This window comes from Artibeus jamaicensis, unplaced genomic scaffold, assembly GCF_021234435.1.
Source record: "Artibeus jamaicensis isolate MK-2021 breed Jamaican fruit bat unplaced genomic scaffold, CSHL_Jam_final contig_332, whole genome shotgun sequence".
Lineage (NCBI taxonomy): Eukaryota > Metazoa > Chordata > Mammalia > Chiroptera > Phyllostomidae > Artibeus > Artibeus jamaicensis.
This window is the reverse complement of record NW_026521788.1, coordinates 12414614-12442484: the sequence shown is the minus strand read 5'-3', so window position 1 is coordinate 12442484 and position 27871 is coordinate 12414614. Positions and strand designations below refer to the sequence as shown.

At 42.2% G+C, this 27871-nt stretch overlaps 1 protein-coding gene across 4 annotated transcripts in view; it reads right to left on the bottom strand.

Annotated features, from left to right (window-relative positions):
* BICC1 (BicC family RNA binding protein 1) overlaps positions 1-27871 on the bottom strand; it is a 268526-nt gene that overhangs the window by 111323 nt on the left and 129332 nt on the right. For 3 of the 4 annotated variants that reach the window (XM_037139924.2, XM_037139925.2, XM_053664009.1), the window contains one exon: positions 2543-2612. In XM_037139924.2, coding sequence (XP_036995819.1) covers positions 2543-2612 — 70 coding nt within the window. Of the gene's footprint in view, positions 1-2542; positions 2615-27871 lie in introns of all 4 variants that reach the window. The other variant, XM_053664008.1, reaches the window with a different exon arrangement.

The window sequence follows — 27871 nt, the reverse complement described above, 5'->3', positions numbered from 1 at the left end:
GGCAGACTGTGGTAACAGTAGCCATGAAAAATGTTTGTCTAGGCTCAAATATTCAACCAATAAGCATCATAAATCCAGAAAGTAAAACACAACACAAACCCACGGGTGCACTGTCTCTCCAAGCTCAGTCTGGGGAGTATCTGTATATTCCAAATCGTCACATCACCATGGCATTGAAAATTTAATAACCATCCAAAACAGGCAACGAGTCCACAGATACATTTAGATTCTTTGTTCTCTTGAATAACAAAAGTTTGGAAGGAACAAGGCGTAAAATAAAGACCCACAACTCTTTCCTCTAGAACCTTCAGAGGCAGATAGCACATCAGATGAAAAGGCAAATAATGACTTTCCCAAACTCCTCCTGCTATTTTCATTTTGCTCTTTACTCAATAAAAATTATAGTCAAACAAATTTCATCTCTGAATCAAACCATTTTAAAAGCAATACAGGAATATACATAACTGGGATGTTAGCCAAGAACTGGCTCAGCAGCTGTGTGCTTCAGCAGTACGAGCAACTCAAGTCAATTCTGAACGGTAAGTTCCTCTGAGAAAGACTCTTGACTTTTTCTCTCTTCCCTGAGCTCAGTCTCTCTCTTTGGGCACATTCTGCTCATCATACAGTATTGTATACATTCACCGCAGTTCATAAATTATCAAAAATAAAATGTTCTCTGTAGACTGAGGCCTGGAGAGGTCAATTCTTAGGCACAATTTCAAAGCTTAACTTTAATCATGTGGAAACTATGTTAAATGCACTCAAATGTGCTGCTAAAATATTCTTATTTTCAAAGCGAAACATATAATCAAAATGTGGAATATGGTTCGCCATTCTGAATGGGTTAAGTGTGCCAACGACTGGAAACTAATCTAAAATGTTAACCTAACCTATTCATCTCCCCATTATCTAAAATCTCCAAACTTGTCATCATGTTTTAAATAAAAAATTAACTATAAATCCCAGTTTCCCATGAGAGTGGGGTAGGGGAATACAGCATGGATAAGAGAATAAGAGAATAAGCCATGCAAAATAATCTGGAATTCTTTTAATGTTCATAGTTCCTGGGGGGGGGGGTTCTTGGGCACTGAACAGATAACATTTTTATTAGGATAGTAATGAAAATTACTATCCCAATTTCACTCTTTAAGTAAAAATACCTAATGGGAAAAGAGGATCCAGTTTATGTACAAATTCCGATTTGTTCAAGTGCTGTAGTTGGCCAGGGATTTTTAAGTGGCTGCAAACAACCAAACAAGTAGATAACAATGAGTTTCTTCTTCTGAATACTGAATATAACATGTCTCAACACACTGAAGATTAACTGAGACTATATCCTAGACCACTTGGCAAGTGCAAGGCTTATACAAAGTGATGGAATTACACTTGAATATCCATCATGTCTTCTATGACCTCCTAGCATACTGGAGTCCCTTTTCTTGCCAAATGTGGAATACAGTTCCACATCTGATCACAAATAGTTCACAAATAGATCACAAAAAGTTCTCATGATCACAAATAAGACAGTAACAAGATTGAGTTTCTGTAGGAATTCCAGTCCACTGAAGTCCAGCTAACAACATTCAGAACAAGTGTAAAATAATTTACATTCCATGTGATGAGTAACTATAATAAAATTAGATTAAAAGAAGGCAATCTGGACTAAAGTAAGAAGGAAATTGAGAGATCTTGCAGCATATCACATCAGTTAGCAATAAAAGTCATAGGAAGAAGGGGAAGCAAATGCAAAACTACACAACAAAAGCTAGACCACAAGGCCAAGGCTGAGTTTACGATCATTGTTTTTTGAGTTGTTCGAGGGTGTTTTTTGTTATCTCCTAATGACTCCATGCATCTTTTAATGAAGTCTGCACAACAGAGTTTACTATGTACTTTAAAAAGAAAAAATATCCATAAAAATACATGCTGGCAGGTCATTTGAAAACACTACGCAACCCTGAAAGAGAACTAAGGGTGCCTAGACTTTCATTTCTGAGCACCATGCATTGTCCTCTAGGACAAAGCAGAGCACAGGCAGGCATGGGAAATGTTCGACCTGAGAGAGAAACCTAGTGAGTTTTTCACTGCCTGGTAGGAGAAGAGGAGAACAATCAGTCAAGAAAGAAAATCTAAGGTTCGAATCACACTGGAGGGAAGACAAATCAGCGTGGTTCATAAGCAAGAAAAATGAAGTGTCCACACTGGGAGTTTTTACACTGGGAATGCGTGACTCTGCGTAGAGAGTCACCATGATGGGGGCCCATCACATGAGGGGACATCCTTGAAATCGTAAGTTGCTATGGTGTCTTCTTTAATAACATTTCCATTATAAGAAAAGTACTTAAAAATATTTTTTCTGTTGTTGGGCAAAAGGCTGTACATTATTTTTTATCATGATCAACCTCCCCAAATACTACTATTTGACAAATATGTGGGGATTAACATGATAAAAATAAACACTGGTTTTTCCCCTGGCAAATGTGTAGTGCTTCCACAGTTTCTGCTATCAAAACCACCAATTTTTCCACCTCTCACAATTTACCTTTCTTAGATTTGGCTCCGATCTTCAGCTTTGATGGCCAAGCAATCTGTGTATTTGTTTCCTCCATGATCTATAACAAAAATTAAGAGAAATATTGATTCAATTAAGAAACTGTATTTATAGATAAGATTTTCTTAAAGAAAAAGATGATTTCAAGTCTTTAAGCCCATGTTGATACAACAAAATGATCTCATTTTAAAACAATGTAAAAAAATCTTGGAAAAAAAAGAGATGCATTTTTATAAGCCTTTTATCTAATCAGAAATATTCAAGTCTATTCTTTTATTCCCAGTGTTCCTCTCTGTGATGTTCCAGAATTGTAACATAGAGGCAATAAGACCAAAAAGTGCATGAACAAGTAATTAACCCAACTTGATACCAGAACTGTCAGAGATGCTTGTGCTGAATAAAATTCCCCAAGACAACTGCCAATGGATTGCAACGCACCAAACATAATCCTTCTAACACAAAACTACATGGGTTAGGCCATACTAAATGAAGATTTTTTTTTTTGGAAAAAAAGTAATAACTTGCCTTGAGCACATTTGTATTTCATTAAAATTGATGAAAAGCCTCTAAACATGACATCACAGCATGAGGCTACATTCCCATCATCCTTTGTCTGGTCCAAAAGGGCATTTTTGCCACAGTTCTTTCTCACAGGCAGCCAACACTGGCCTGGAGACTTGGAGACCCAAATGTGCCGAAGTGCAAACACAAGTGAGGGAAACGAGACCACAGCACAGAGGAAGGAGATGATACATAAGAGGTGAGTCGCCAAAAAATGTGCATCCTTTGCTCTTTACTTTTATCCCATAAATTAGATTGATGTTTACTTTTCTACCATGAATACAGCATTCACTGAATTGACAGAACAAACGACTAAACAAATGAAATAGGCAAAAACAGCAACTACCATACGATAATCACTGAAATTTGAGTAGGGTAATGTTTACTTTTTAAGATGGAGCTAGAGTTAATTAAACAAACTAACGGTGAAGACAACTGTTAACGAACAGTGCAATTAATAAAAGACTGCCTCTTCCCCCTCAGTAGTGGTCAGGGCCTGGGCAGAAGGCTAAGTGGTTAACAATGTTGACGTGCATCGGGCTTCACTTCACCCCCAGTATCGTGCACAAAGGGCTCTCAGAAGCTGTTTTAAACTGGAGGCCCACAGGTGCCTTTTGCTTATCCATCCCAAGGTGTTCCGGTTTTAAACGTGAGCCAACATTTTTAAATCCGGGAATTTCTCATACAAATCAGATCTCTGGCTCTCTGTCAATTCAGCATATTTAGTCCCTGAGGCCCACATCCTGCACAGCCACACTTGGCCAGCATGGAGGAACAGATGCCCTCTCTCGTCAGGCCCAGAAGGCTCTCCACGACCCTCCCCAGGTCCCATCGGGTCTCTTGCATGGAGGTCAGGGGCCACTGGCCATCATCATCATCATGCTCGTATTATCTCACTTGCCATTTACCACAGTATTTGCACTGCTGCTTTTCTCAGAGAAATACTTCTCTGCCTGTGTACCTCTAGTACAAACTGAAAAACAAAGGGAGGGCACCAAGTCAAGGTGCTGGCGTGGCTCTGAAGGTCAGTGTGCTTGTTTCCCCAGCTCCACGGGACCTGGCCCCTGCCTCTTCCCTGCTCTGGTGCTGTCCCTGTTCATGGGTCCAGTTCTCTTCACCCCTAAATTGTTAACTCTAAATCCGTACTTAAGAATAGAATAAATACTACCTTCCCCAGTTTCCCCTACTCCAGCCACCCCTGCCTCCCCATGAATATACCCAGCAGGCAACTGCTTCAGGGCCTTTGCATCCGCTCTCAGGTCCCCAGCTACCACTTTCTCCATCACCTTCCCCCTCCACTCTTGTACCACCCAAACCAGAATCATTCTTCCAACTTCACTGCATTTATCTCCCTCCTAACACTTATCACAACCTGAAATTCTCCTACTTTCTGAGTTTGTTTATAGTCTGCCTCTGCAAAATAAAGGTAAGCTCTCTACTCTGTAGACAACAAGCGCAGGATATGTCTGGGTAATGAAGCTGCAGAACACCTCTGTGAAGTAGATTTCTTCATTCTTCACACAGCTGGGAAGCAGCAGAGCGAGGATAAAATCCCCAAACTGCTTTGCAAAGACCATACTTTTACCACCATACTATACTGAATATAGGTCCTTTATCTTTTTAAAACATGCACATACAAATTTGAAAATTTGCTTTAGGAGCTATAACTGGTTATCACATCCTACAAATGTTTATTAAAATCCTCCTTAGGTGACACAGGTGGAGACCCACAGCAATGAATAAGACACAATTCCTGGTGTCCACAAGTGTACAAGCAAGTCAGGGATACAGACAGACACACAGATGCCGGACAGCTGGCTGGGAGCTGGCTCAGGCCCAGCTTACAAGAGCAGCTCACAGCACCTGCTTTAAAAGGTCAGAGTGGGGGGCGGCGGTTAGTAAAGGGTTCCCCAAAATATAATCTGCAAAATCACTCAAGCTCTGAAAGTCGAGTACAAGTAAATTTATAAATGAGTTCATCAGTCCCCAAATGAGGGCAGGAAGGCCCAGTTAGAAGGGATTCCTCATTGGTCACATTTTATCACCTATTAATTCCAGCTACTATCCATGCATGCATCTGCAAAGTGAATAAAATTAGACTCAGAATGTTCCCATTAGTTAAGACACCTAAAGAGAAAAAATGAGATCTTAGTATAAGACTTTTGGTAAGGAAGGAGTAAGAAAATAATCTACAGACTTTGCTTTTTCTGCCTTAAATAATTTGGCCATTTAATCCAGTCATTGATGCCAGGGATGCAGAGGAGCACCCCACTCAACACACGCTTGGAAGACCTAACTTTCTGAAATCTTAACTCATTTGCAGAGCTTCTGAGAAATGACTCTGCATATGATCCTCTTTATTAAACCCCACTAGATGCTCTATGGCAGAAAATAATATGCCAGACATACATCACAACGTGAGGGAATGGCCATGAATTCGAAGCGCCTACTTCGCACACCCCAGGAAGCCTCACACCAGTGCAGTGTCTACTGTGCGTGAAGCGGCGGGGCTCGGAAAGACTCACTCCCAACCGACCCACGTCAACACTGTCTGGGAGGGGAAGAGGGGCTAGGCTGAGCTTAGGGTCCTACCGCTAACACCAGCTCTATCTTCTACACCACTTCATCTCTAAAGTCGTATGAGCCACAGTAAATGTCACACCTTATAGAGAAAATAAACTACTACTTATTGGAATCAGACTCCAATAAACACCATTTGTGGCCAGCCAACACCAGCCACCCCGGTCATTCACTAGGCTCCTTGTCAGTCCCTACGAGGAGCCTCCTCAGACATCTCTTTACTTGTCCATCGTTGTAATCCAGCCGTTACAGGCAGGTGGTGCTACAGTCACGTACCAGCTTGCCACTTTCAAGTTATCATGTTGGGCAAATAACTTTGGTCAGCCTCACTTTTCTCCTCTGTACCATTAACTGGAGTAGCTACTCAGAGAGTTGCTGTAAGGCCTCTATAGGAAAACCCAAGCACAGACTGGCACATAGTGAGTGTTCGGTAATATTAACCCTTCTATTGGGTTGGCCGAAGAGGTCGTGTAGTGTTTTTCTGTAAAATAACCACATTTTTCATTTTCACCAATAATTCACTGATTTGGATGTTCTGAGTATGTCAGATATCTGCCGCATGGCAGAACATTAATTGTTCTCAATTACTGTCTCAATTTGATCGCTATCAACTTCAACAGGTCTACTGAAGCACAAAACTTTTCAAGCCACTTTTGACACGTTTGATCAGTCATAGCACCTACTCCATACACTGCACAAATCTTTTTTTTTTGCATTTCAGTTGCATTTTTAGCTTTCTTTAAATAATAAAGCATGATATGCTGAAAATGTTGCATATTTTCTTTCATCTTCAATATTAAAATGGCTACACAAAAATTCACCAATTGGTAAGTTTTTTTTAATGCATGCTGATACGACAGCTGTCACAATACAATGCAACAAAACTGTTTCAAATGAAGTTAAAGACAACTAAGAGCTACTAGAGCCATCTTATGGGGAAAAAACAAACTTTTTGGCTAACCCAATAAATACAAGTCGATTACTCTGGTCAGGCTCTGTTCTAGACACTAGGGATATTGCTCATGATCTAACCGGGATGAAGACAAGTTAACCCTTCATTATGAACTCAGTCCCAAGTTCCATAACAGAGCAGGGCACCTGAGAGTGAGTAGAAGAGATCCCAACCCAGCCATGGGTAGTCAAGAAAAGTTATCACAAGGAAATGCCTAGTAATGCTGTGACCTGGAGGAGGAGAAAAGGTGGGCTAGCTAGGGAAAAGGTGAACAAAGTGTCCCAGGTAGAAGAGGAGGCATGAAGAAAGATCTAGAAGGAAGACATGCAGGTACCAGACAGGGCCTGAGGGTGTTGACTTAGCATAGCTGAGGTGCGTCAGTGCTCACCTTTCCCACTCAGGACAGGGAGTGTGTCTCGTCTCCACCCTCCTGTGGGTCAGCACACAGACATGCTCAATACAGACTTGAAGACGTGGCACAGACCAAAGCCACCTAGTATCTATCTATGCTTGGCTGTCATGTGCCTGCCGCAAATGAGCAGAGAACCAGCGAGTAACTCTAGATAAAAAGAAACCATACTTCCCTTTCCAGAAGTCAAAATCCCCCTAAAAAGCTACCAGTGAAGCTTTTCAAACCATCGTCTACAATGACCCCAAGTCAAGTCCTATGGCATAGACACCGTGGTACATATACTATTAGTATCGGACAATTATGAGAGTGGCAGGTATGCCAGCTACCCCAGGAAGAGGAGGAAGCACAGTTCTCTGCTGGGCGTGTGGGTGGAGGCTGGCCCAGGAACCACAGATGGAAGCTGGTTTGCTGGAGCAGGAGGCTGAGGCATGCCCCCGGTAGAAGCAGGAGAAGGGTAGGGGGCAGGGGGTTCAGAGGCAGAAATCAGGGCACTAAACATGCCAGAGGCTCTATATCCAGAAAACCATGCTGATAAAGATGTCCTAAATGGACATCAAGACAAACACGTAGGTAAATCAAGGTGGACAGAGGAACTGGATAAGGTGAGGTCAGGAAGCATGGGTTGAAATCAAAGAAACCATAAAACCTCTGGGGAAAAAAATGACTATCTTACATCTCAGAAAAAATCCTAAAGTAAGTTCTAGCTAGTTTGTTTGGTTAATCTTATTATGGCCTCCCTGTTTCCTCCTTCACAAAACCCAAGTTCAACGAACTACTACTTTTGAATCATTTCCTATAAATATTAAATCACACCTTAAACATTTCAAAGAATTTAGTTTTAACTCCTATTTCTGAATGCTGCACACTAATAAAGCAGCTACAGAAGGAAGGGAAGAGAAAGACCTGGGATTTCTCCTAGAGGCAAGAAAGAACGAGAAAACTTCGAGTTCCAGATGTTTTCAAAAAGATGCCCAGAGCTTCTGGACAACCCCAACCTGAGTTTCCTTCTCAAAGAGTGAAGTAGAGTTGAACAAGACCTTGAATGAGGACGTAGGTAAGGCAGAAGTCACTGGCTGAGCAGACTGCGTTGTGGAGGTAAGAAGTTCCTAGTCTACCCAGAGGCTTGGCACCTTGAGAAAGGAGACAGGCAGCTGCCGGCTGCTACCGTCTCTCCATCTTCACAGACATCCAGACAATTTTAACACAAAGGTGTAAGAACTAAAGTGACACTTTTCAAAAACCATAGAAGTGAGGACACTGAAGCAAATGAATTTTATGGATCCTCAAATGGATGAAAACACACCTCTCAAGAGGACATCAAACATTGTCCACAACCCAAATAATTCCTGCAAAACTTCACAAGGAATCAATTCCCGGGAACCCAAGACAGGCCTTCATTCTTAAATAAGTCAGGAGAGCATCCAAAGTGTTGGGTTTGCATTCAAGGAATAGTTCAATTAAGTGGCTAACTCTGACCAACCCCTTTCAAAAAATAAGATAAATAAGACGTTGATGCATGCCAGTTGTATGAAATATAAACTGAAATTTAGGAAAAATGCTTAAAATTGATATTGCTTCTTTGTGGCACTGAAACTATAAATACCATGATGTCAGTTAAGCTAAGCGATGCCTAGGTATGCAAAGCCACAAAACCTCTGAGAAGAAAATGACTATCTTCTGCCTCTGGAGAAAAAAAAATCCTACACTCAGTCCCAGCCGGTCTGGTGTTTTTGTTTGTCTGTTTATGTTTTCTTTAATTCATACCTGAGGATACATTTATTGATTTTTTTCTTTTTTTGAGAGAGAGAGAGAGAGAGAAACACTGAGATGTTGCCTCCCATACAAGCTTTGACTAAGGTTCAAACCTGAGACCTAGACATGTGTCCTGAGCAGGGATCAAACCCTAAACTTCTTAGTGCACAGACGATGCTCCAACCAACTGAGCCACCCAGCCAGGGCTGGGTTTTGTTTTTGTTGTTATCTCATTACTGTCCTGGTTTTTGCTTTCATAAAATCAAACCTCAAAAACAAATATCTGGTTTTGAATCATTTTCAAAAAAACACTTGATGACACCTTAAGTATTTTAATAACTTGTTCTAACTCTTAATTCTAGATGCTGTATGTTAAATGTCATTTCAAATGGGTCCTTCCAACTCCTGGATATCTTCATTGTCAAAAGAATCTTTTCTCAATTTTACCAATTTATCTAGGTTTCTTTACCTGATCTTTTATAATGGATGGGAGTCTCGTCTGTCACAAGGAGAGAGGAGATTTTGGAGAAGTCCATCTAAACATATAACTATTTGAAAAATAACTATTTTAATTTTCTGTTGTGAAGACTTACTGTACTCATTACTTACAGGGCATTAATATTTGGAACATAGCTTAATTCTTATACTAATCTCAGATCTGATGAATAGCAACTATTCATAGTAACACATGTATTTGGCCTAAGAATATCAATTTTGAAATACATGAAGCAATTAAAACTAAGATTGTTGATATTAGAAAGAACATGTATTTTTATAGTTCACCTTTAAAGGTTACATTTTCGTCATGAAAAGTCTCATGAAGTGAGCACGCCATGGACATTTAACAGCTTTAGAGGCTAAACAGTTATCTTAACAGGGCGTAAATGTTCCCTGATTGAAGAGTAAGAGCACTGCTTTTTTCATATTAAAAAGGTACTTAGTAAACATGGAATTCTATGCCCCTGTTTTGATTTCAGTTTCTGTGGGAGGACAGCGGGAGACGTGGAAAGGGTGGGCAAAGTTTACATAAGCTGGAACTTGGAATATTTTTTGTAACTGGAAGAAAGCTCTATCAGCTACTCAAAACTGTCATCACAGATGTACATGGAATTATTTAAATAGTTTTGCTTTCCTAAAACAACTTGCCAAAACTAGGGGGAAAAAAACAAGTAAAATATAATCAAATTCTACATGCAGTTTCATCCATAACAGAAAATAATTTATTCTCCAAAGCTCAAGTCATAATAGATTTTTTCCATCTCCAACAAACTCCAGACCAGCACACCACGTAGAAAGAGAACATATCTGCCCGTGTTCACTATACTACACATCTTGCAAGTTTGAAGCAATTTTAGTATAATATTTTACAGATGAAGAAAACCTTTGCCAAACCAACAATATTCTACCAACGTGCTTAATTCGCCGAATTCTTCAATCCAGACGTAAAGTTAAAAATCCACAGGTAAGTAATCAGCATCTCAGATCAACCCAAGACATGTCTATTTATGCTGACTTTACTTGAAATATTTCTTCTTGGACCAGGAAAAGAACACTGAACACTCTAACTTGACATTTCTGCTCCAAACTATTGAAAATTCATCATTCAAAATGGCTACCAGCTGGGAGCCATCTGCGCCTACTTCTCCAAAAGGGCCAACTCATTTGTGCTCTATTTGACTTGTATCAATAGAGAAATAAGGGTCTATCCTCACGCAGGTGGCTGTTTAATGGATTGTGAGTCAATATGCTGCATTTTACCATGAAGGGAGCTAAATGAGAAAGCCTACTAGAAAACACCAGAAAGTGGAGAAGGAAAAGGAGTGAACTTCTCGCATGAGAGGGGGTCTAAAGGCTGAGGGTGTTTATTTTGCTGAGATGTTAAACAGCTCTGTTATATTTCATATAAATCCAAGAAATTGATGATTCAGTTATTCACCGTCTCCAGACTATCCGTCACCTTCACCTTACATGCTTTTCATATGCCTTTCCCATGTGCTCTGTAAATCAGATACGGGGCACCTATTTTACAGATGAGGAAATTAGGAGTCAAAGAGGTTGTTAAACAAGCACATAGGTATGTGTCCAAGACCAGCTAGAGTCTAAGTCACATGACTCTCTGGAGAGGGTCATTTCTGCCTTCCTGGCTTATGAAGTGGAAGGCCGCACGGACTTGTGAGGATGCGACTGTGAAAGCTCAACTGCCCAGAATCCCTGCTGTGAACGAAGATGAAGGAAACGTAAGCAGCAGAGTGGGTGCCCCTCAGCACTCTCTGATTAACTGCTGACGAAGCGACCCAGACGGTTCAACCCAGGGATGTATCCCCACCCCCATACACATAAGGAGAATGAGGGGAGCATTTTAGCTGTCACAGTGATACAAAAAGGACCACACTGGCACTCGGTGTCCAAGGCTACAGATGCTGAATTTCCAAAAAGGCGTGGGACAAACCACTCACAATGTCCATACGGACAGTCCTGGCTTTGCACAGTTCTGATGTGCATGAGGTTAATCACCACCAGCCATATCTCAACAACGCAGGCTCGCATTCCAGGTACCAATTAACATTAATTGTGAGTCCCTGCTCACATACAAATTCCACTACCAGCTCTTCAGTACACAAATATGTGTACCACAGATAGTCTCCTTGATCTGTGACCCAATCACATTGCTTCTTTCGACACCTGTTGGCGGAAACTCGCTGCACATCTGTAATCAGTTCATGCAATGACAACAAAGCAAGGGGCTGTGCTGACCTCTTGTGCCTCAGTGATAAAACCAAGGACATATTTCAAAAATGGATCCTTAAAAGTGGAAACTGGCCAACAGAGATAAAAGTGCAGCAAAGAAACACAAAATTATACTGCTGGAAGTGAAATTTGAATCACATGTCATGGGTACAAAATCAGCTGCGGCTCATGGGAACACTGACACTGTCACTGTTTGAGAGGCTCAGATGCAGCCAGAGGAAGCTCAGTGCAGACAGACTTACCAACATCAGTAACAAAAGCGGTGGTGTGTCCTAGAGGAATTGATGCTGGGAAAAAAATTCACATGAAAGAGACTCTGGGAGGTATTTTGCAACTTTGAAAGTACAAAGGCTGAAATGTGGGAATCCGCTCCAGACTTATGATTATGGCAGTTCACCAAGGCACAGGGAAGACACGCCCTCCATACTGGGCTCACAGGACCCAAAAGCCAGCCCTGCTCCAACTGCTCTTGACGAGTTTTTAACAAAGAAATGGAACACGTTCATTCTCAATGTCTCTAATGTTTAAATACAGTGCACTAAATATTAGTTGCACTATTTTTTTCAAATCCCTATATATTTATGACTGATAGTAAGAGGAATTTTCAATGCTTTGATGAAATTTTTAAACGCTGCAGATCGTTCGATTTCCCACTGACTACGGCAGGCGCTTTGCACAATTTCCGCCTGCACGGTCGTTTTTATGGCCCCATGCTGCTCAGCAAGGTGAGGGCTGCCTTTTACACTCCCCTGAGAATCACTAGTAAGGAATCTCAAACTGTTCCACATTACAGGCAGACTTAGCTAATTTATTTCAAAAAGTTCAGAGAACCACTTATCAAACAAAACCAAGTTCAAATGAGCCCTCCACGGTCAAAACTCTGCCGACTCTCCCCCTCCCGGTCACCTTTCTCCTCCCTCCCTTCCCATTCTCCCTGTGCTGTGGCAATATTACAGTGTTTAATTTTCTTTTTAACCAATCCCACCAATGAGTTGGGCTCCTGATGGCCAATCACTGTATCTTGTTCATTTTGAAATATTAAAATCCAACACTATTAGGTCTTCGTAAGCATGGTGAATGTAAGTAACAGCAACAAAGGAGACAACTGGCAAGGCACAGGATAGGCAACAGCTACTAAGACTTCCCAATTATGTGGCACTTGCAGTATCACAGTTCACAGCCACTCCATCTAGAGCAGGGGTGTCAAACTCGTTTTCACTGGGGGCCACATCAGCCTGGCGGTTGCCTTCAAACAGCCGAATGTAATTTCAGCTCCTTAACAGTTAAGGAGTAGTTACATGTATACAGTCCTAAAATTACAGTCAGCCCTTTGAAGGCAGCCTCGAGGCTGATGTGGCCCCCGGTGAAAATGAGTTTGACACCCCTGGTCTAGAAACTCTCCTTTAACTCATTCAAAGGGAGTCTGTTTATCAGAATAAATGAACTGAGTGAACATTCATTCAATGAGAGTAAATTCTAATTCATCGACAAGATGAATTTTCTCAGGGTGTCCTTGCAGTATAAAGGAGAAAGACACCGCCCAACCCAACTGTGTGAAGTGCTGGGATCAGTCCAGTGAGTGGCTGGCTGGGCCAAGGATGGGCCTTTGACAGCGGGACCCATGTTCTGCCGTTTCTGCTCCAGCCTGTGGCCGGCACCAGCGCAGGGAGCCACACCTCTCCATTTTAAAGGATGAGCCAGGTTTTCATGTCAAGTCTCCCGATTTTTAAATGTTGACACCTATTGCATTTATGTAAAAAAAAAAAAAAACCACCATGTGGGCCAAAGAAAGCATGAACCCTACTTTTTGGCCTGTGCGCCATACCAAGGGGAGTTTTCATGGGGTGTGGGTGGGTATCTGTCACGACCCACAGTGTGAGTGAAGAACCAGTTTCTTCTCCCGAGGAACATAAGGATTTGTGATTCTTAAGACTATTTGTTGCTCAAAGAATCACTTCATTATCACCTCTCACAAGACTTAACCAGATTTCTATCGTGGGTAGTTATAAAGAGATTTATTAAACTTGAACTGTCATGGTATAATCTGAACTGTGCACTTAAACATAGTTAAGATAGTAAATTTTAGGTTACGTGTACTTTTTACCACAATTAATAAAAATAGGCAGGCATGTGATCCAATTTGGACTAAAGACAAAGGTTTGATGGAAGCCTTTGAGAATGAAGGTTTCTGGCTTTTATAAGAAAATTTCTGAAAAGGTTTCTCTCTCCCACTTGATGTGAGCAAAGGTGAGAACACGGAGCCCTGCGGCTTCAGGCCGCCTCCTGTGAGGGTGAGGATGTAACAGGGTGCTGAGCCAGAGATCCCCCAAAAGGGAGAGAAGCCCCACAGCTATCACTTGGGGGATGAGAGAGGCAGAGCAGGGCCACTGAAAGCGACTTTGCAGATCTGAAGAACTTGGCCAGTGTTTTAAAATAAAGTTAGAAAGCTGTGCCTGCACTTGGAGCCAGGGAGATGGGTGTGACTCTAACCCAGGATGTGGTGTAGCCAGAGGGGCTTCCTGCGCCTGCCCGAGTGGCTTGGAGACAGCTTCTGCATCACGGGACCCTGCTTGCCAGGACTAACAATGGCAGCGGAGAAAGGCAGAAGAAACCAGACTACTGGCAGGTGTAACCCAGTGTGCGAGGAGTTGGAAATGGGGTTATGGAGGAACACCTGCACCAGGATTTAAACCCAGGCGCAGCAGCCATGCTGGGGCTTAACCACATGGTTTGGGAGCAAAGAGGGGGCTCTCTTGACCACGTGGCTTAGAAGGCAGGAAAGCAGTATGTAGCATCCATGCAGAGCTCTGTCTCTTGGCCGTGCAGTTTGAAAGAATGCAGAAGAACTTGCGCTGGCCCGCCAAGAGGAAGTGCCACGTGGTTTTGGATTAAGAACGGGAGCCTCCCTGAGCTACAGACTTCTATTTCCTTTCCCTGAGATATGGCACCCCTGACCGGCCTGGTTTGGCAAGGGGAGGTAGGATTGTGTGTATGTGTGTTTATGGGTGTTTTAAAGGGACCTAGGGATTTAACAGAGACATTCTGCCATTACTCTAAACCTGTATAACTTTTGAATACATAGTTCCTTTCATTTTTACGAAACTCTGACGTTGAGAGCCACAATTCTTAACATGGCAGTGAGTGTAAAGAACCAAAAGTAACAAGACCCATGGGGGCAGGAGGGTTCTATAACAAGGAGAATCAGCTCAAAGAGAAAACCATCAGTGCGGAAGGCAGGGCTGAGTGGGGCAACACCTCAGTCCTCAAGGCCATTGTGAAGCTTCTTGACCAACTAGTCCCACAGCTCACTTACCTCTGCCCTCTTCAGTAACGGGAGCCAACACGTGTTCACATGGTTGAAGCCAGCCCATTAGTAGAAACAAACAACATTCTACTGGCTACACTTCTAAACCAGGTCCTCCTGACTCCCACACTTTTCTCCAATATCTACGTGCAAACCCTTGTCTCCTCCCCTCTCCTCAGCTTCTCCCTCATCACTCCTCATCCCCCACATTGATATTTCCCGTCAGTCTCACTAGTGACTGTCTCTCCAAAATGATGTCCCGGATCTAGGATAAGCTTCCACCCAGATAATGACCAAGAAGGAGCACGTTCAAGCCATGAGTTCTGATGATTCCCACCCCCCATTCCGAAGTCTGCCAGTGCTTATTCAGTCTCTTAAGTTAGGCAAGAGTTTCTTGGCCTCACGCTTAAGACTGTCCATAACCAGGCCATAGCTCACCTCACCTCACCTCTACTTTCCCTCAGCCTCCTCTCCTCCCATCATACCACTTGCATCTACATCACTATCCTCTACTTGGATTGACATCACTATCCACTGTCCTATCCACGTTCAATCCCCATCTTTTTTTTTTCCAATTCAAATTGTTGTATTTTCCCACTGTCTCCTGCTGCTGAACTTCTACCTATTAATACCACCCATAACAGTGACTTTAAGATCCCCTCGATCCAATGTCATTTTTCCCTTCTCAGAGTTGTTACACTGTCTCTCTTACACCAGTTATGCTATACTACTATTTTTGAACTGGATCAATCCCTCTTCTAGAATATACAATCCTTGAGGGCAAAGACTGCAAGGCCTCGTTACTGGGAAAGTCAAAGGCAGCTGCCATCTTAACAAGTCATAGAGAAGATGCCTGGGCATCTGCAAGATAATTATAGGCTCCCAAGAGAACTGTCTCCTGTCCTTTGAGGTACCCAAAGGAAGACTCGCTGTCCTTTTATAAGAGCGTGCGTCTAAATTAAGCATCCCTGACTCACATGTTTATAGGAGCCAGGCAAGGAACAATTAGGAATGGGCACAGTGTATGTTTTTAGTTCCAGTGCACATTCCACAAAAGGAAAAATAGAGATTAAAAAAATTATTTATTTCCCAAGTAAATACACCTCTCATTTTCTTGGAATTCACTGCCCCGCTCACTCGTATTTCCCCTTGGCCAATACACGGGGGTAAGAGAATTGCTTTCTCAGGGGTGCTGAGAAAACCACCAGGACAACAACAGGGATAAACGGTAACTGACACTTGGCCTCCGGGCCAGGGAAATCACAGAGAGTGGCGGGGGCGCAGCCAACAGCGGGGCGCCAGTCCCGGCCACGCTGCTCCGCTGGCTCCGCCAGCATGTGTGGGAGCTCGCCCGAAGGAGCCAGCCTTTCGCATTCTTCAACACGAGCTACCAAATCAGATTGGTATGTAAAATCTCCTTAATTTTCAAATGTTGGCAGCTAAATAAATTTATTTCAAAATCACTAGTCAGATGACTACAACATGGCCCAAACGAAAAACACTTGCGTGCCAAATACAGCACGCAACTATCCACTTAGTTTCTGTCTACCTGAAATTAGTGAAGAAAAAAAAAAAAACAACAGGATGTAGTAACACTTAAAAGAGTGAGTACAAGGTGCTTCTATGAGAATCGGAAAATCTGGTGCCCTGGGCATTTTACAACTGGCTGGGACTCGATCATATCAGGAAGAAGAAACGAGGCACTATGTAGTCCAGCATGACTTTGAACCTGGGGTATTCAGTGGGGAGGTTCAAGGCTAACAGCTGCTAGGGAACTAAGGCCAATCAAGCCCAACACAAAGTCATACGTAACTCCCCTTACACAGGGTAAAAATTTAAGAACCACTAAACTTTCCTGAATTAATGCTGAAAATTATTCCTTCCAAGAGGATGCCAGAAGATAAAGCGTTACCCTGTTGAGTTTGCTCCAGCATGGTAGAAGATAACTACTGTACTCTAAATGTACTTTACTGGAAATTTTAAATCTCTCTGATATAGGAAAAAATGTGGAGCCCGTAAAAAGTTATGAGTAATATGCAAAAAATGTATGCATTTCAAAAGTTCATTTAATTGATTATGAAAGTTTCCAAAGACGCTACTCTAGGGGTTTAAGTGCACTCCTGATATCACAAAGGAGGCCCAGGGAGACAGACATGCGGGTATATTGTACTGGGATGTCATTATCGTGCTGCACTGCAGAACTGGCTTTGGCAACATTTCAGACGTTTTCATGTGATTCTTAAAGTTTCAAAATAGTTTTCCCTTGTGAATGTTTACATTCTTAACATCCAAAGGAGGATCCAATAAAAAAACCACCAAAGTTTCCAAATTCTACCTTTGAAAAAGAAAATAAGCTTCTCTAATACATCCAATTTCCAACCATTATCCACACCTGATGAAATGGCACATACTTATCCTGTCATGAACTGCGACCACTGGTGGGTATATTTCCACCACTATGGACTCACTTGCAAAACAGGGTGAGGGGGAGACACCATGCTCAGCCGGTGGAAAACAGTGATGGGCAAACACAGCCACAGCCAGGCTGACAGCCATGTCGGGGAAGCAGCCAACCCAAGGGCCCTTACTAACGCACAGTTACAAAGCATAAGGAGTCTCGTGAAAGAAACTTACAAGTTGCAATAACACTTAACAGAGAGAAGCCCTGTATCTGTCCATCAGGGACAGCTACCTTGAAAAGGGGAGCCATGATATGAAGTGTAGCTACTGTAGAGGTAACACAAATTACACCAGGGAGAGAGGTCAGTTCATTTACAGTTACTCACTACATGCCAAGTATGTGCCAGTCATTGAGTTAAACATCAGGCGGGTAAAACAGTCCCTTATCACATCTACAATATACAGGGGAAAACTAACAAATAAAAAATTAAATAAACTACTGGGGGAAATGAAGGAAAAGAAGTGGGTAAGAAATGTTTAAAAGTGAGGGAGGAGTGAAAAGGAAACAGGATGTTCTGAGTCATAACCAAGACAGGTTGTACTTGATGCTGGGCTAGATGATCTCTCTGAAGAAGGGGCAGTTGCATCAAGGCCAGGAACACTGCAGACAGAGAGTCCAAAAGAGCACAGAGGCCCTGAAGCATGAAGGAATCGGTGTTAAAGGACCCAAAAAAGGCCAGACCAGCAGGAGAAAGCTGCAGCAGGTGAGGTGGGAGGAAAATAAGGGCCAAGTCCTACAAAGTCTGGGCAGCCACGAGAAGGACGTTGATCTTATTCTAAGAGCACCGGGAAGGCAAAGAAGGGTATTAAGTATTAAAAGAAACATGACTGTATTTTGTTTTAAAGACCACACTGAAGGGAGCGGGGCTGGGTACAGACAGGCAGCAGGAAGGCACCAGAATTGTCAGGCAAGAGAAGACAGGAGCGCGGAGAAGGGTTAGGGTGGCAGCAACGGAGGAGAGCGAATCAAATCAAGACACACTGAGAGCGGAACTGAAAACGGAGGGTTTGACTGAGGAAGGGGGAAGGGAAGGGAATGATCAAGTTATCAGCCAAGTTGCTGGTCTGAATACCTGGATGGCTGCTGCCTTCAGTGAGACTAGAAGGAAGGAGAACAAATGAGGCTGAGAAAATAAAGTTAAGCTTTACATAAGTTATATTTTTAACGTCTGTGAGCCATTGAAGTGGACTTCCATTCAAGTGGAAATATCAAGCTCAGGTTGTAAGAATCCAGGGATCAGAGGGAAAATAATCTCATCAGAAATATAAATTTGGAGCTATATACATGATATTTAATGCCATGGAAACTGAGGCCCTCCCCTAGGGAGGACATGAAGACAAAGGCGCTCCCCATGCAGACGTAAAACTGACCGTGAGAACTCAGAGACAGCGGGGAACGGCAGTTGTAAGGGGCTGGAGTAGGGGGAATGGGTGTTGATCAACAGTCACGGAGTTTCACCTTATAAACCTGACAAAGTTCTGGACACTGTAGGGGTGATGGGTGCATAACTACGTATGCACTTAATGCCACTTAAATAGAATTAAATGGTAAACTCTGTTAGGTATTTATTACTACAATTTTAGAAAAAAAATAAATATTAAGAAATTCCAATATTAAGGCATGGAATAAAATAGGAGATGCTAAAAAAATTATAAGTAGAGAGGAAACTGGCTTCCAGAATGGTGGTAGATGATGATAAAGTCATAGAAGACAGATGAAAAACTCGAAACTCAAGGCTGACAGGGGACTTCCTGAAAAAGAAAAGGAAAACACTGAAAGCCACTGAGAAATGAAATCAGATGAAGACCTGAAAGAATCCTTGGAATTTTGAAACATCAAGATCATGGGTAACCCTGACACAAGCGTTTAAGTGGAAGGGAAAGCACAGGAGCTGAACTGAGTGGACAAGAGAAGGAGGCTTGAAGAAGTAAAGTATCACTAGTGGGCAACTCTATCAGGAAGTTTTGACTCTCAGGGAAGCAGAAAAACAAAGCAGTGGCTAGAAGGGAAATGTGAAGGCAAGGGAGGTATGACGGTTATGAGTAGCCTACCTCAATGTCCACATTCTCCCAGTTAGAGCCCCTAATTTTTAGCTGGGCACCTGAACACCTAAAATAAGTACTCTGGCTTCCTTGAAGATGGGTGTGGCGAGGTAACTAGGCTCTGCCCAGAAAAATGTTAGAGTCTAGGAAATCTCCTCATCAACTGCTGAATGTCTTCTGTCCTGTCTTCCATCCTGCTGACTGGACTATGGCATCTGAAGCTCCGATCTGGATTATGGAGATAAAGACCGTAACCTAGGAGTGGTTGCTGTGAGGGCAGAGGCAGCTGGGTTTGCCAGGGCTTCCCAGGAGCGCTGCCACCACAGGGAACCGGCACTGCCCAGCAACATGGTCCCTCCATGAGAAGTAATCTGCCAGCTTACACAACAATTATTTTATTTTGCTTTGATTTTCTGTTTCTGCAGACAACTCTGACCTCAACTAACACAGGCAGTTTTTGTCTGTCTCTAACACAGGAGACACTAGAACACAATTGTGTGGAAACAGGGCAGAGCCCACGAGAGACTCACCCAAGGCAGAGGGGATAAGCCTGCGCTGAGAAGCATGAGGGACGAGCAAACCCAGTATCTCTCACGAGAACCAGGGAAGATGCAGGAGCCAGAAAACCATGCAGAGCCTCCATGCAAACGAGGGTAAGGATTTCTTCATTCTAAGAGCAATGGGAAACAACTGGTAATGTGGTCTAAAGTATATTTTTTCAAAGATCACTGACAGTAGTTTGGAGAAAGGAACAGAGTGAGTGAGGGCCAAGAGAGATAATGAGGAAGACCAGTTAGGAGGTTATTTCGGCAATCCAGATGAAAGATGGTGATGGCGTCAGACACATCAGTGAATATGGCACCATGGCCAAGTAAGTGAATGAGGAGAAGGCAGTACTGGCAGGACTTTGCATCCGATTACACATGAGCGATCAGGGTTGGGGAGCAGCCAAGGACAACACCAAGGTTATGACTAGAACGAACACTGTGAGTGGTGGTGCCACTCACTGAAACAGGGACTTGTGGAGAAGATTCACACTTGGATGAGCTCAATTTTAAACATTCTCATTTTTGACTCCCAAAGATAATCGAGTGGAAATACCTAGAAAGTGAAAGACTTGTTTTAAGCAGCTTTATTCATAACACCCAAAGCCGGGCAACAGCCAGCTGTCCATGACTAAGGGAATAGATAAACTGTGGTAGGCTTCATGCAATGTAGTACAACTCATTATCACACAGGAATGAAGTACCGATCTATGCAATGATACACATGAAACCCAAAAACATTATGCAGAGTGGAAGAAGCTTTCCACCAAAAGAGGACATGCTATTTGTTTCCATTTATATGGCAGGATGGGACTTGGGGTACGAAGAAACCTTCTCAGGTGATGGTAAAGGTCTATACTGGGTTCATAGCTGTATACATTATGTCAAAACCTGAATGGTACATTTACATTACCAACAACAGCAAAACACTACAAACAAATATTGTACATCCGTTATTGGTATGCGGCGCTGAGGTGTGCTGATGTCTGCATGTCAGTCTGAAATGCATGAAGAAATAGGATGGGTTGATGACTAAATAGTAGGACCAATATGTGATGAAGCAAATACAAATAAGTGACTGTAGAATTTAAGCAATGTATATATGGTTTTCTCTGCATAATTCTTTCTAATTTTCTGTATTTTTATAATAAGATGTTAGAAAAACCTTAAGTAACCAAACTTCATTTTTTTAAAAGCATTAACTTTGTGTAAATGTTCCACAGTTGTTTTATCCTCTCATCTGCTGATGGATACTTGGGCATTTACACAATGGAATTCTACTTGGCTGTAAAAAGGATGAAAGTGTTACCCTTTGCAACAATACGGAAGGACCTGGAGAACATCGTGCTAAGTGAAATGAGTCAGTCAAATACCAATGAGAAAGATAGATACCGTATGATTTCACTCATACATGGAATCTAATGAACAAACTGAACTAACAAAGAAAATGGGGACAGATTCACAGATGGAGAGCAGATGACAGCTGGTGGGGGTGGGGATAGGGGGGGGGGATGGGGCAAAAGGGCAAAAAGGACTCATGGTGTGGGGATTGCCGGGGGGAGGGGGTATAAAGGGGCTAAATGGTCATGGAAAAAGTATAAATAAAAATAAAAGCATTCCCTAAAATTTTACAATCCTTATGCATAGACAGACACTCCCTTTGCCTCACATCTTTACTTCTGTTGTGAATCAGTGAATGTTTACTATTAAGAGATTTGTAACCCATTCAATCACAAAGTAAAATTTTTGTGCCATTTGAAATCATTATCTAGAGCCAAAATATGTACTTTGAAGAAAGAGTTAAATAGAAATATTTTAACACATTTTAAGCAATGTAACCATGATAATTCAGGGGCCAAGGGGAAGATAGGAAAGTTATAGCTAATGTAGGAAAAATAATTCTAAATTATGTAACATTTTTAGATCTGTTTTCCCATTTTTGTACTCTGAGAGCTGTTCAGAACCTATTTAATAAGTAGATAACTGTCACTGGCATACCAAATGTCTTATTATGTTACTCATTAATGTATTTTTAAATATTTCCCTAGGAATACTGTTAAATCCTTAATTTCCATGATCAAACATATTTTTTACTTAAAGAAAATCCTCTAGGTCTTTCTTTGCAAAAATTAGCCTGGTGGCTCAGCTGATTGGCGCATCACCCAGTACACCAAAAGGTTGTGAGTTCCATCCCAGTCAGGCATGTATGCGAGAGGCAACTGATTGATGTTTCTCTCCCACATCAACACTCTTCTCTCTCTCTCCCCCTCCCCTTCTCTCTAAAAAATCAATAAACATGTCTGCAGGTGAGGATAAAAAAAAGTATGTATTAAAGGTTTAAATTTTACTAAAAATTTATCTCCAAAACATAAAGTCAAATTGTCCCTTTTTTTTTTCTTGCAAAGGGGTTAACTGGAGGTGGTGAATTCAAGGAAGTGCTTCAGGAACATGCATCCTGAGAGGGTAGGCAGGACTCACAGAAGGACTGAGGGGAACTGGTGGCATGTGAGCAAGGACGTAACCTTTGCAGGACACAGGAATCTAGCCAGGTCTGCACAGAGGGTTGAACACAAAATCCAGCCCAGACTGCAAGGCTGGGATTTGAATGGGCATGAGCCCATTTCCAGAGCTGACGAGAGCTCCAGACTGGGGTTTGCCGGTGAACATCTGCTGAGGTACTCCAGAGGACAATGACCACGATAATGGTGAAGAGCAGGTAGAGGTAGAAGAGGAGGGTGTGCACCTCGAGGCTGAACTGCACCCACAGGCCCACTAAGTGCTGCTTCCGAGTTCCATGTCCCTGCAGGCCCTTGTTGATCCGGCGCATCCATTTAACTCTGCCTCCCTGGTAGCAGGCACTTTCTCCACCACCTCCACTGGCCCCTCCACGCCAGGCAAGCGGGGGGGTCGGAACCAGACCCTTACTTCCCTTCTGGAGTGCACTGGGGCAGCATTTCCTTGGACTCGTGATGGCCAGGTAGAACAGGTAAATGATGACGATGGTCTCCAGCAGAAAGACAACTAGCCAAGACATACACAAGGCAAAACAGACACTAATAAGGGGGTTGAGGGGGAGCAGTGGCTGGGAATCAGTCATTCACCACGAGGAGAAATACAGTCTAGCCCAGCAGAACTGTCATCTTGAATTGGACATGATTCTCACTTTCTACCAACAGGTAGGAGTTGAAGAATTGGAGACAACAAGAAAGCCACTGGGCACCAGAAAGTCATCAGGTATAGGCTGAGCCTGTGCCCAACAGCCACCTGTTTAGATGAAAGAACCGAAGGTGAGCACATAGTCCTGGTCATCAAAGAGGAAATGGAAGGTGTCCAGGTTACAGACAGATGCTGACTACCCTCCCTGGATCATCGCCATATCTGATATGAGCGTCACTGCTGACATAAGCCACTGGACCAGGCACCTACACGAACACCTACACTGTTTGTGTAGGTGCCTGGGCCACATCCACGAACTCCCTGAAGATGTCTGGAAGCCACAGGTTCTCAGTGGCCATGCTGAGCCTCCTGATGCACCCCGCCGCCACTACTCAGGTTCCCCCTAATGCATGCATTGTCCTGGGTCATGTTTAGCCACAGCTGAAGCTGTGCATCCACTTCCACAAGGACAGGCGGGGTGAAGAAGACGGTGGTATGAGTGGGGACGCCGTGGCTGATGACTAGACGGAAGGCTCTCTGTCAACATGCTTCACAGCAGGAGCTACCCCATGTTGGTCAAAGCCTGAGTGACCGATGGTGAAAATGTTCCCGCTTCCTTGAAGCAGCAGGTAGAGAGTGAGGCGGAGAGGGAGTCCTTCCCTGTGGAGCCAACCTCTTTACGACTTCCTCTCCTTGGCCCTTCTCTGGAGAGCTAGTAATGAATGCTGAACAGACCCCCGGCCGCCCTTCGAGCCCTAGCTCAAACTGCGCTTTTAATGAAAACTTATAAACAGTGTTTTCAGAACCAACCACAAATTAAAATTCTCAATATCAACTCTCCTGATGCTGTCAGTTGATTTATTCTTAATTCATGATAATTAATGAACTGTGAATAAATAATTCAATGAAATAAATAATTGGTTGAATTATTTATTCAGCCAATAATTACAGAGAGTTTATTATGTGGTAAGCACTAACTTAGCGCTGATAATATTAAAAAGACTATATTAGAGCCCTGGCTGGTGTGGCTCAGTGGACTGGGTGCAGGCCTGTGAACCAAAGTGTCGCCAGTTTGATTCCTGGTCAGGGCACATGCCTGGGTTGCAGGCCCAGGCCCTGTGTGGGGCGCATGCAAGAGGCAACCGAACAGTGTTTCTCTCGCACATCTCTCGCAATGTTTCTCTCCCTCTCTTTCTCCCTCCCTTCCCCTCTGTCTAAAAATAAAATTAATAAACTTTAAAAAATACTATATTAGAAAAGGGTTTTCATTTAGTAGCACAAGTATTTTAATTACATACTCATATACACTGCTTAGGAAACTGTATTTTATTACTCATTTTTAGCAGATGAAGTTTCAACATAAAATCTGATGAATATTCTAAGACAAGTAGCTTTGCTTACTGTGCATGCTATCAGCTTGGCCTTTACTATACAAAACTTTTACAATCCTTCTAAACTGCAAGACAAAGGTTTATTAATCCCTCAAGCCAACATCTGGACATTATCTCTTCTTCAAGCCCCATTGTTACCGTAAAGAAAAAAGGAAATAGCTAAGTGAGCCCACGGCTTGTCCCAAGTTTTCAGTTTCCAAATTTCTCTTTGATCTGGAAAAATGCTGAACTAGGCACACACCACCAGTTTTCGAGAGGAAGAGAAATTTTGTTTTACAAGATGCTGGGCTCCGGCTGGCACACCGCAACTGGCCCCAAGGAATACTTTCGATAAATGTGGTAACGAACACCAGAACACAGCCTCATCAATAAAACTGAGTTTTCCCCAGTAAGACTGTGCGCTGCATACCCCCTCCATGTGATGCAGTCTCTGGGCCACGTGATTGGTAAAGGGCACATGGCGTGGTGTAAAGCTCAAATGTGACTATTGGGATACTAACTGGTTACGGTGCCAAAGCAAAATTTGGAGACTTTTTTGCCACCAGAGTCAGACCTAAAGGTGAGATTCAGAATGCCCTGAATTCACCTGAAAACAAATTGAGTAGAAAGTGTGTTGAAAGACAAATACCATATGATCTCACCTTTAACAGGAAGCTAAACAACAAAACAAACAAGCAAACAGAATAAAAACAAAGACACTGAAATAGAGAACAAGGGGACAGTGACCAGAGGGGAGAGGGGAGGGAATTTAAGGGGAAAAAAAGGGGAGGGATTTAGAGGAACAAGTATAAAGGACACAGGGACAATAACTAAGGGGGGTGGAAATGGGAGGGAGGTGGGGTGCATGGGGAGGGGTGGGCTGGGATGGGAGAAATAGACAAAAAACTGTACTTGAAAAATAATTAAACAAAATTTAAAAAAATAAAAGTAAGTATAAGTTTTAAACTTTACTCGTATTTTCCCTATCTCTTATAAGGTCATTCAGTGAGGATTAAAAGCTCACCCAAGAGGAATTCATAAGGAAAGGATGAGAAAAAGCCTTCAAAAGTGCTTTTGTGTAGGTTGGTGTACCTGACCTGAGGCAACAGTGCCCTGAGCCAGGGCATCTACACAGGACCTAAATCTCCCATTTTCTTCAAGCTCAAATGATTCAGGGCACCTTCCAAAAGAAACCTTACTTCCAGTCTGCACCCTGTAGATTTTGCTAAAAAAGTGAAAGGTGATAAAATACTTAATTCTGTGTTTACTGCCACTGACTGTATTTATTATGTTCTCAAAAAAGGACTGTATTTTGCTGTGTATAATGAGCTCCCATGTTTTGGGCCCAAACTTCCAGGGAAAAGACCCTTTTTCCCTGAAAAAGTTTTCATGTTTCCCTGAGAGTTTCCATTTTTTAAATTCACTTTTTTATTTATTTACATTAGGAACAAAACCAGTTATATTTCATGGTATTATTTTACATACAGATATCATTATTGCTTCCTAGAGTTACACTTCTAATGCATAAGCATAAATAAAAGTGAAAACACTTATATAGATAGAGAATTAATACCCATGTATAATGTGCATCCTTATTCCCTCAAAAATTGGGGGGGAAAAGTGTACATTATACACGGCCAAATACAGTAATTTACAGTAAGCTAAGACAAAGAAGAAAAATATTCAGTACCTGGCATACATCAGCACTTCATAAACACGCATACATGATCTCCACTTCATCTATACAACCTTATAAAGCAGGTGTGATCCCCCCTGGACACTTGAAAAGGAAGTTTAGCAAGACTAACGAAGTTACTTAGCGTCATGTGGCTATCAGAGCATCCTTCAGTCCTGGCTTTGCCACTAACTAGTTATACTCATATAGTCTCATATGAATATACACTCATAAATGTAAGGCAGCTGTCTAACACTCCATTCCCTCGAATGCAAAATAAAAAGGCTCAACTGAACAGTTCAATGACATTAAAAGGTGAATTTGATATTGTTAAGGACTGATGACAATGGTCAGGGTTATTTGTTCCCCTCCACCTCAACTCTGTCTTCCTTGGCTTTACCCAATTTCAGTGTTTTTTTACCCATTTCACAAGAATGTAGAAAAAGGAGTTGCCACACCTACCCAAAAACGATTACTAAAAGTTTTATTTTGATACTTCACAACACATCTGATTTTTAAAAGAAAAAATCTTGAATAGACAAGTTAAAACTATGCCTATCCCTACAATTAGAATACTAGAGAATTCCACTTTATGCTACAATATTTTATTGTATTTTTTCCCATTACCATTTAGTCCCTTTATACCCCACACCCTACAATCACCACACTGTTGTCCATGTCCATGAGTCCTTTTACTTTTTTGCTCAATCCCTCCACCCACTACCCTCTCTCCCTTTGCTGTCATCCTGCTCTCTATCTGTGAGTCTGTCTCTATTTTGCTTGTTAGTGCAGTTTGTGATTAGTGACCAAAGGAAAACTGACTTCATAGAATTCCCTCAAATGTATTACATTTTCACTACTGCACTCTCATAACAAGTCTGGTAAAAAAGCATCATTACCAGCTAACGAGAAATGGTACATCTGGAATAAACTGTCACTCTTTATGAGTTAAAGGATGACAAGGCCGAGGAGAATTCTGTATCCTTTTTGCAATCCACAGAGATACAAAGTTCACTGTAATTAGCTGGAAAATACAATTCTAGCTTGGTGCCTTCCTTGAAACTGTCAAGCCACAATGAACTGAGATTTTTCCATCCAGCCTAAGTGTGAACCTTTCTTATCACATTCATTATAGAAATCTCAGAATAACCTATCACTTGCAATATACCTGTCAGAAGAGCTTAAATATTAAATAGACACAACAGGTTAAATAGGAACGAGCAGTCGAGCTATTTTTACCACCTTATTTAAAATTCCTCTCAAGGGGAAACTCAGGAGAAAAACAAGTGCATACCAGATCATTCTTCAGGTATTTAAGAGAGGAAGAGTTTGGTGTTGACATTTTAATGCCCGCTACATGACGTGTCAGGTGGGAGGGATTTTGTAAATTGCTTTATTTATTTAGTCCTATAAGAGATAGGCGTCACTATCCCATTTAACAGATAAAGAAAGGTACAAAAAAACTACATCATTTGCCCAAGGTCACGTAGCTTATAAATGCTTGGTGACGTATTCCCAGCTCAAATATATTTGAATATATACTTGAATGATAAGATCAAACTTGGCATACTACCTCCTCCTACCCTCTCTGGCTTTGGCCAGGGGCTGAAGAACTAAAATGTCATATCCAGCAACTTAGAATCCTAGCTTTAGCTGAAGAAAAAATAAAGTGTATTAACTGCTGCACGAGAGGTATGAGAAGATAGCATATAGAATTTGTACTTCCAGCACAGGGTAAACTGAATATGCAAATAAAGTCATT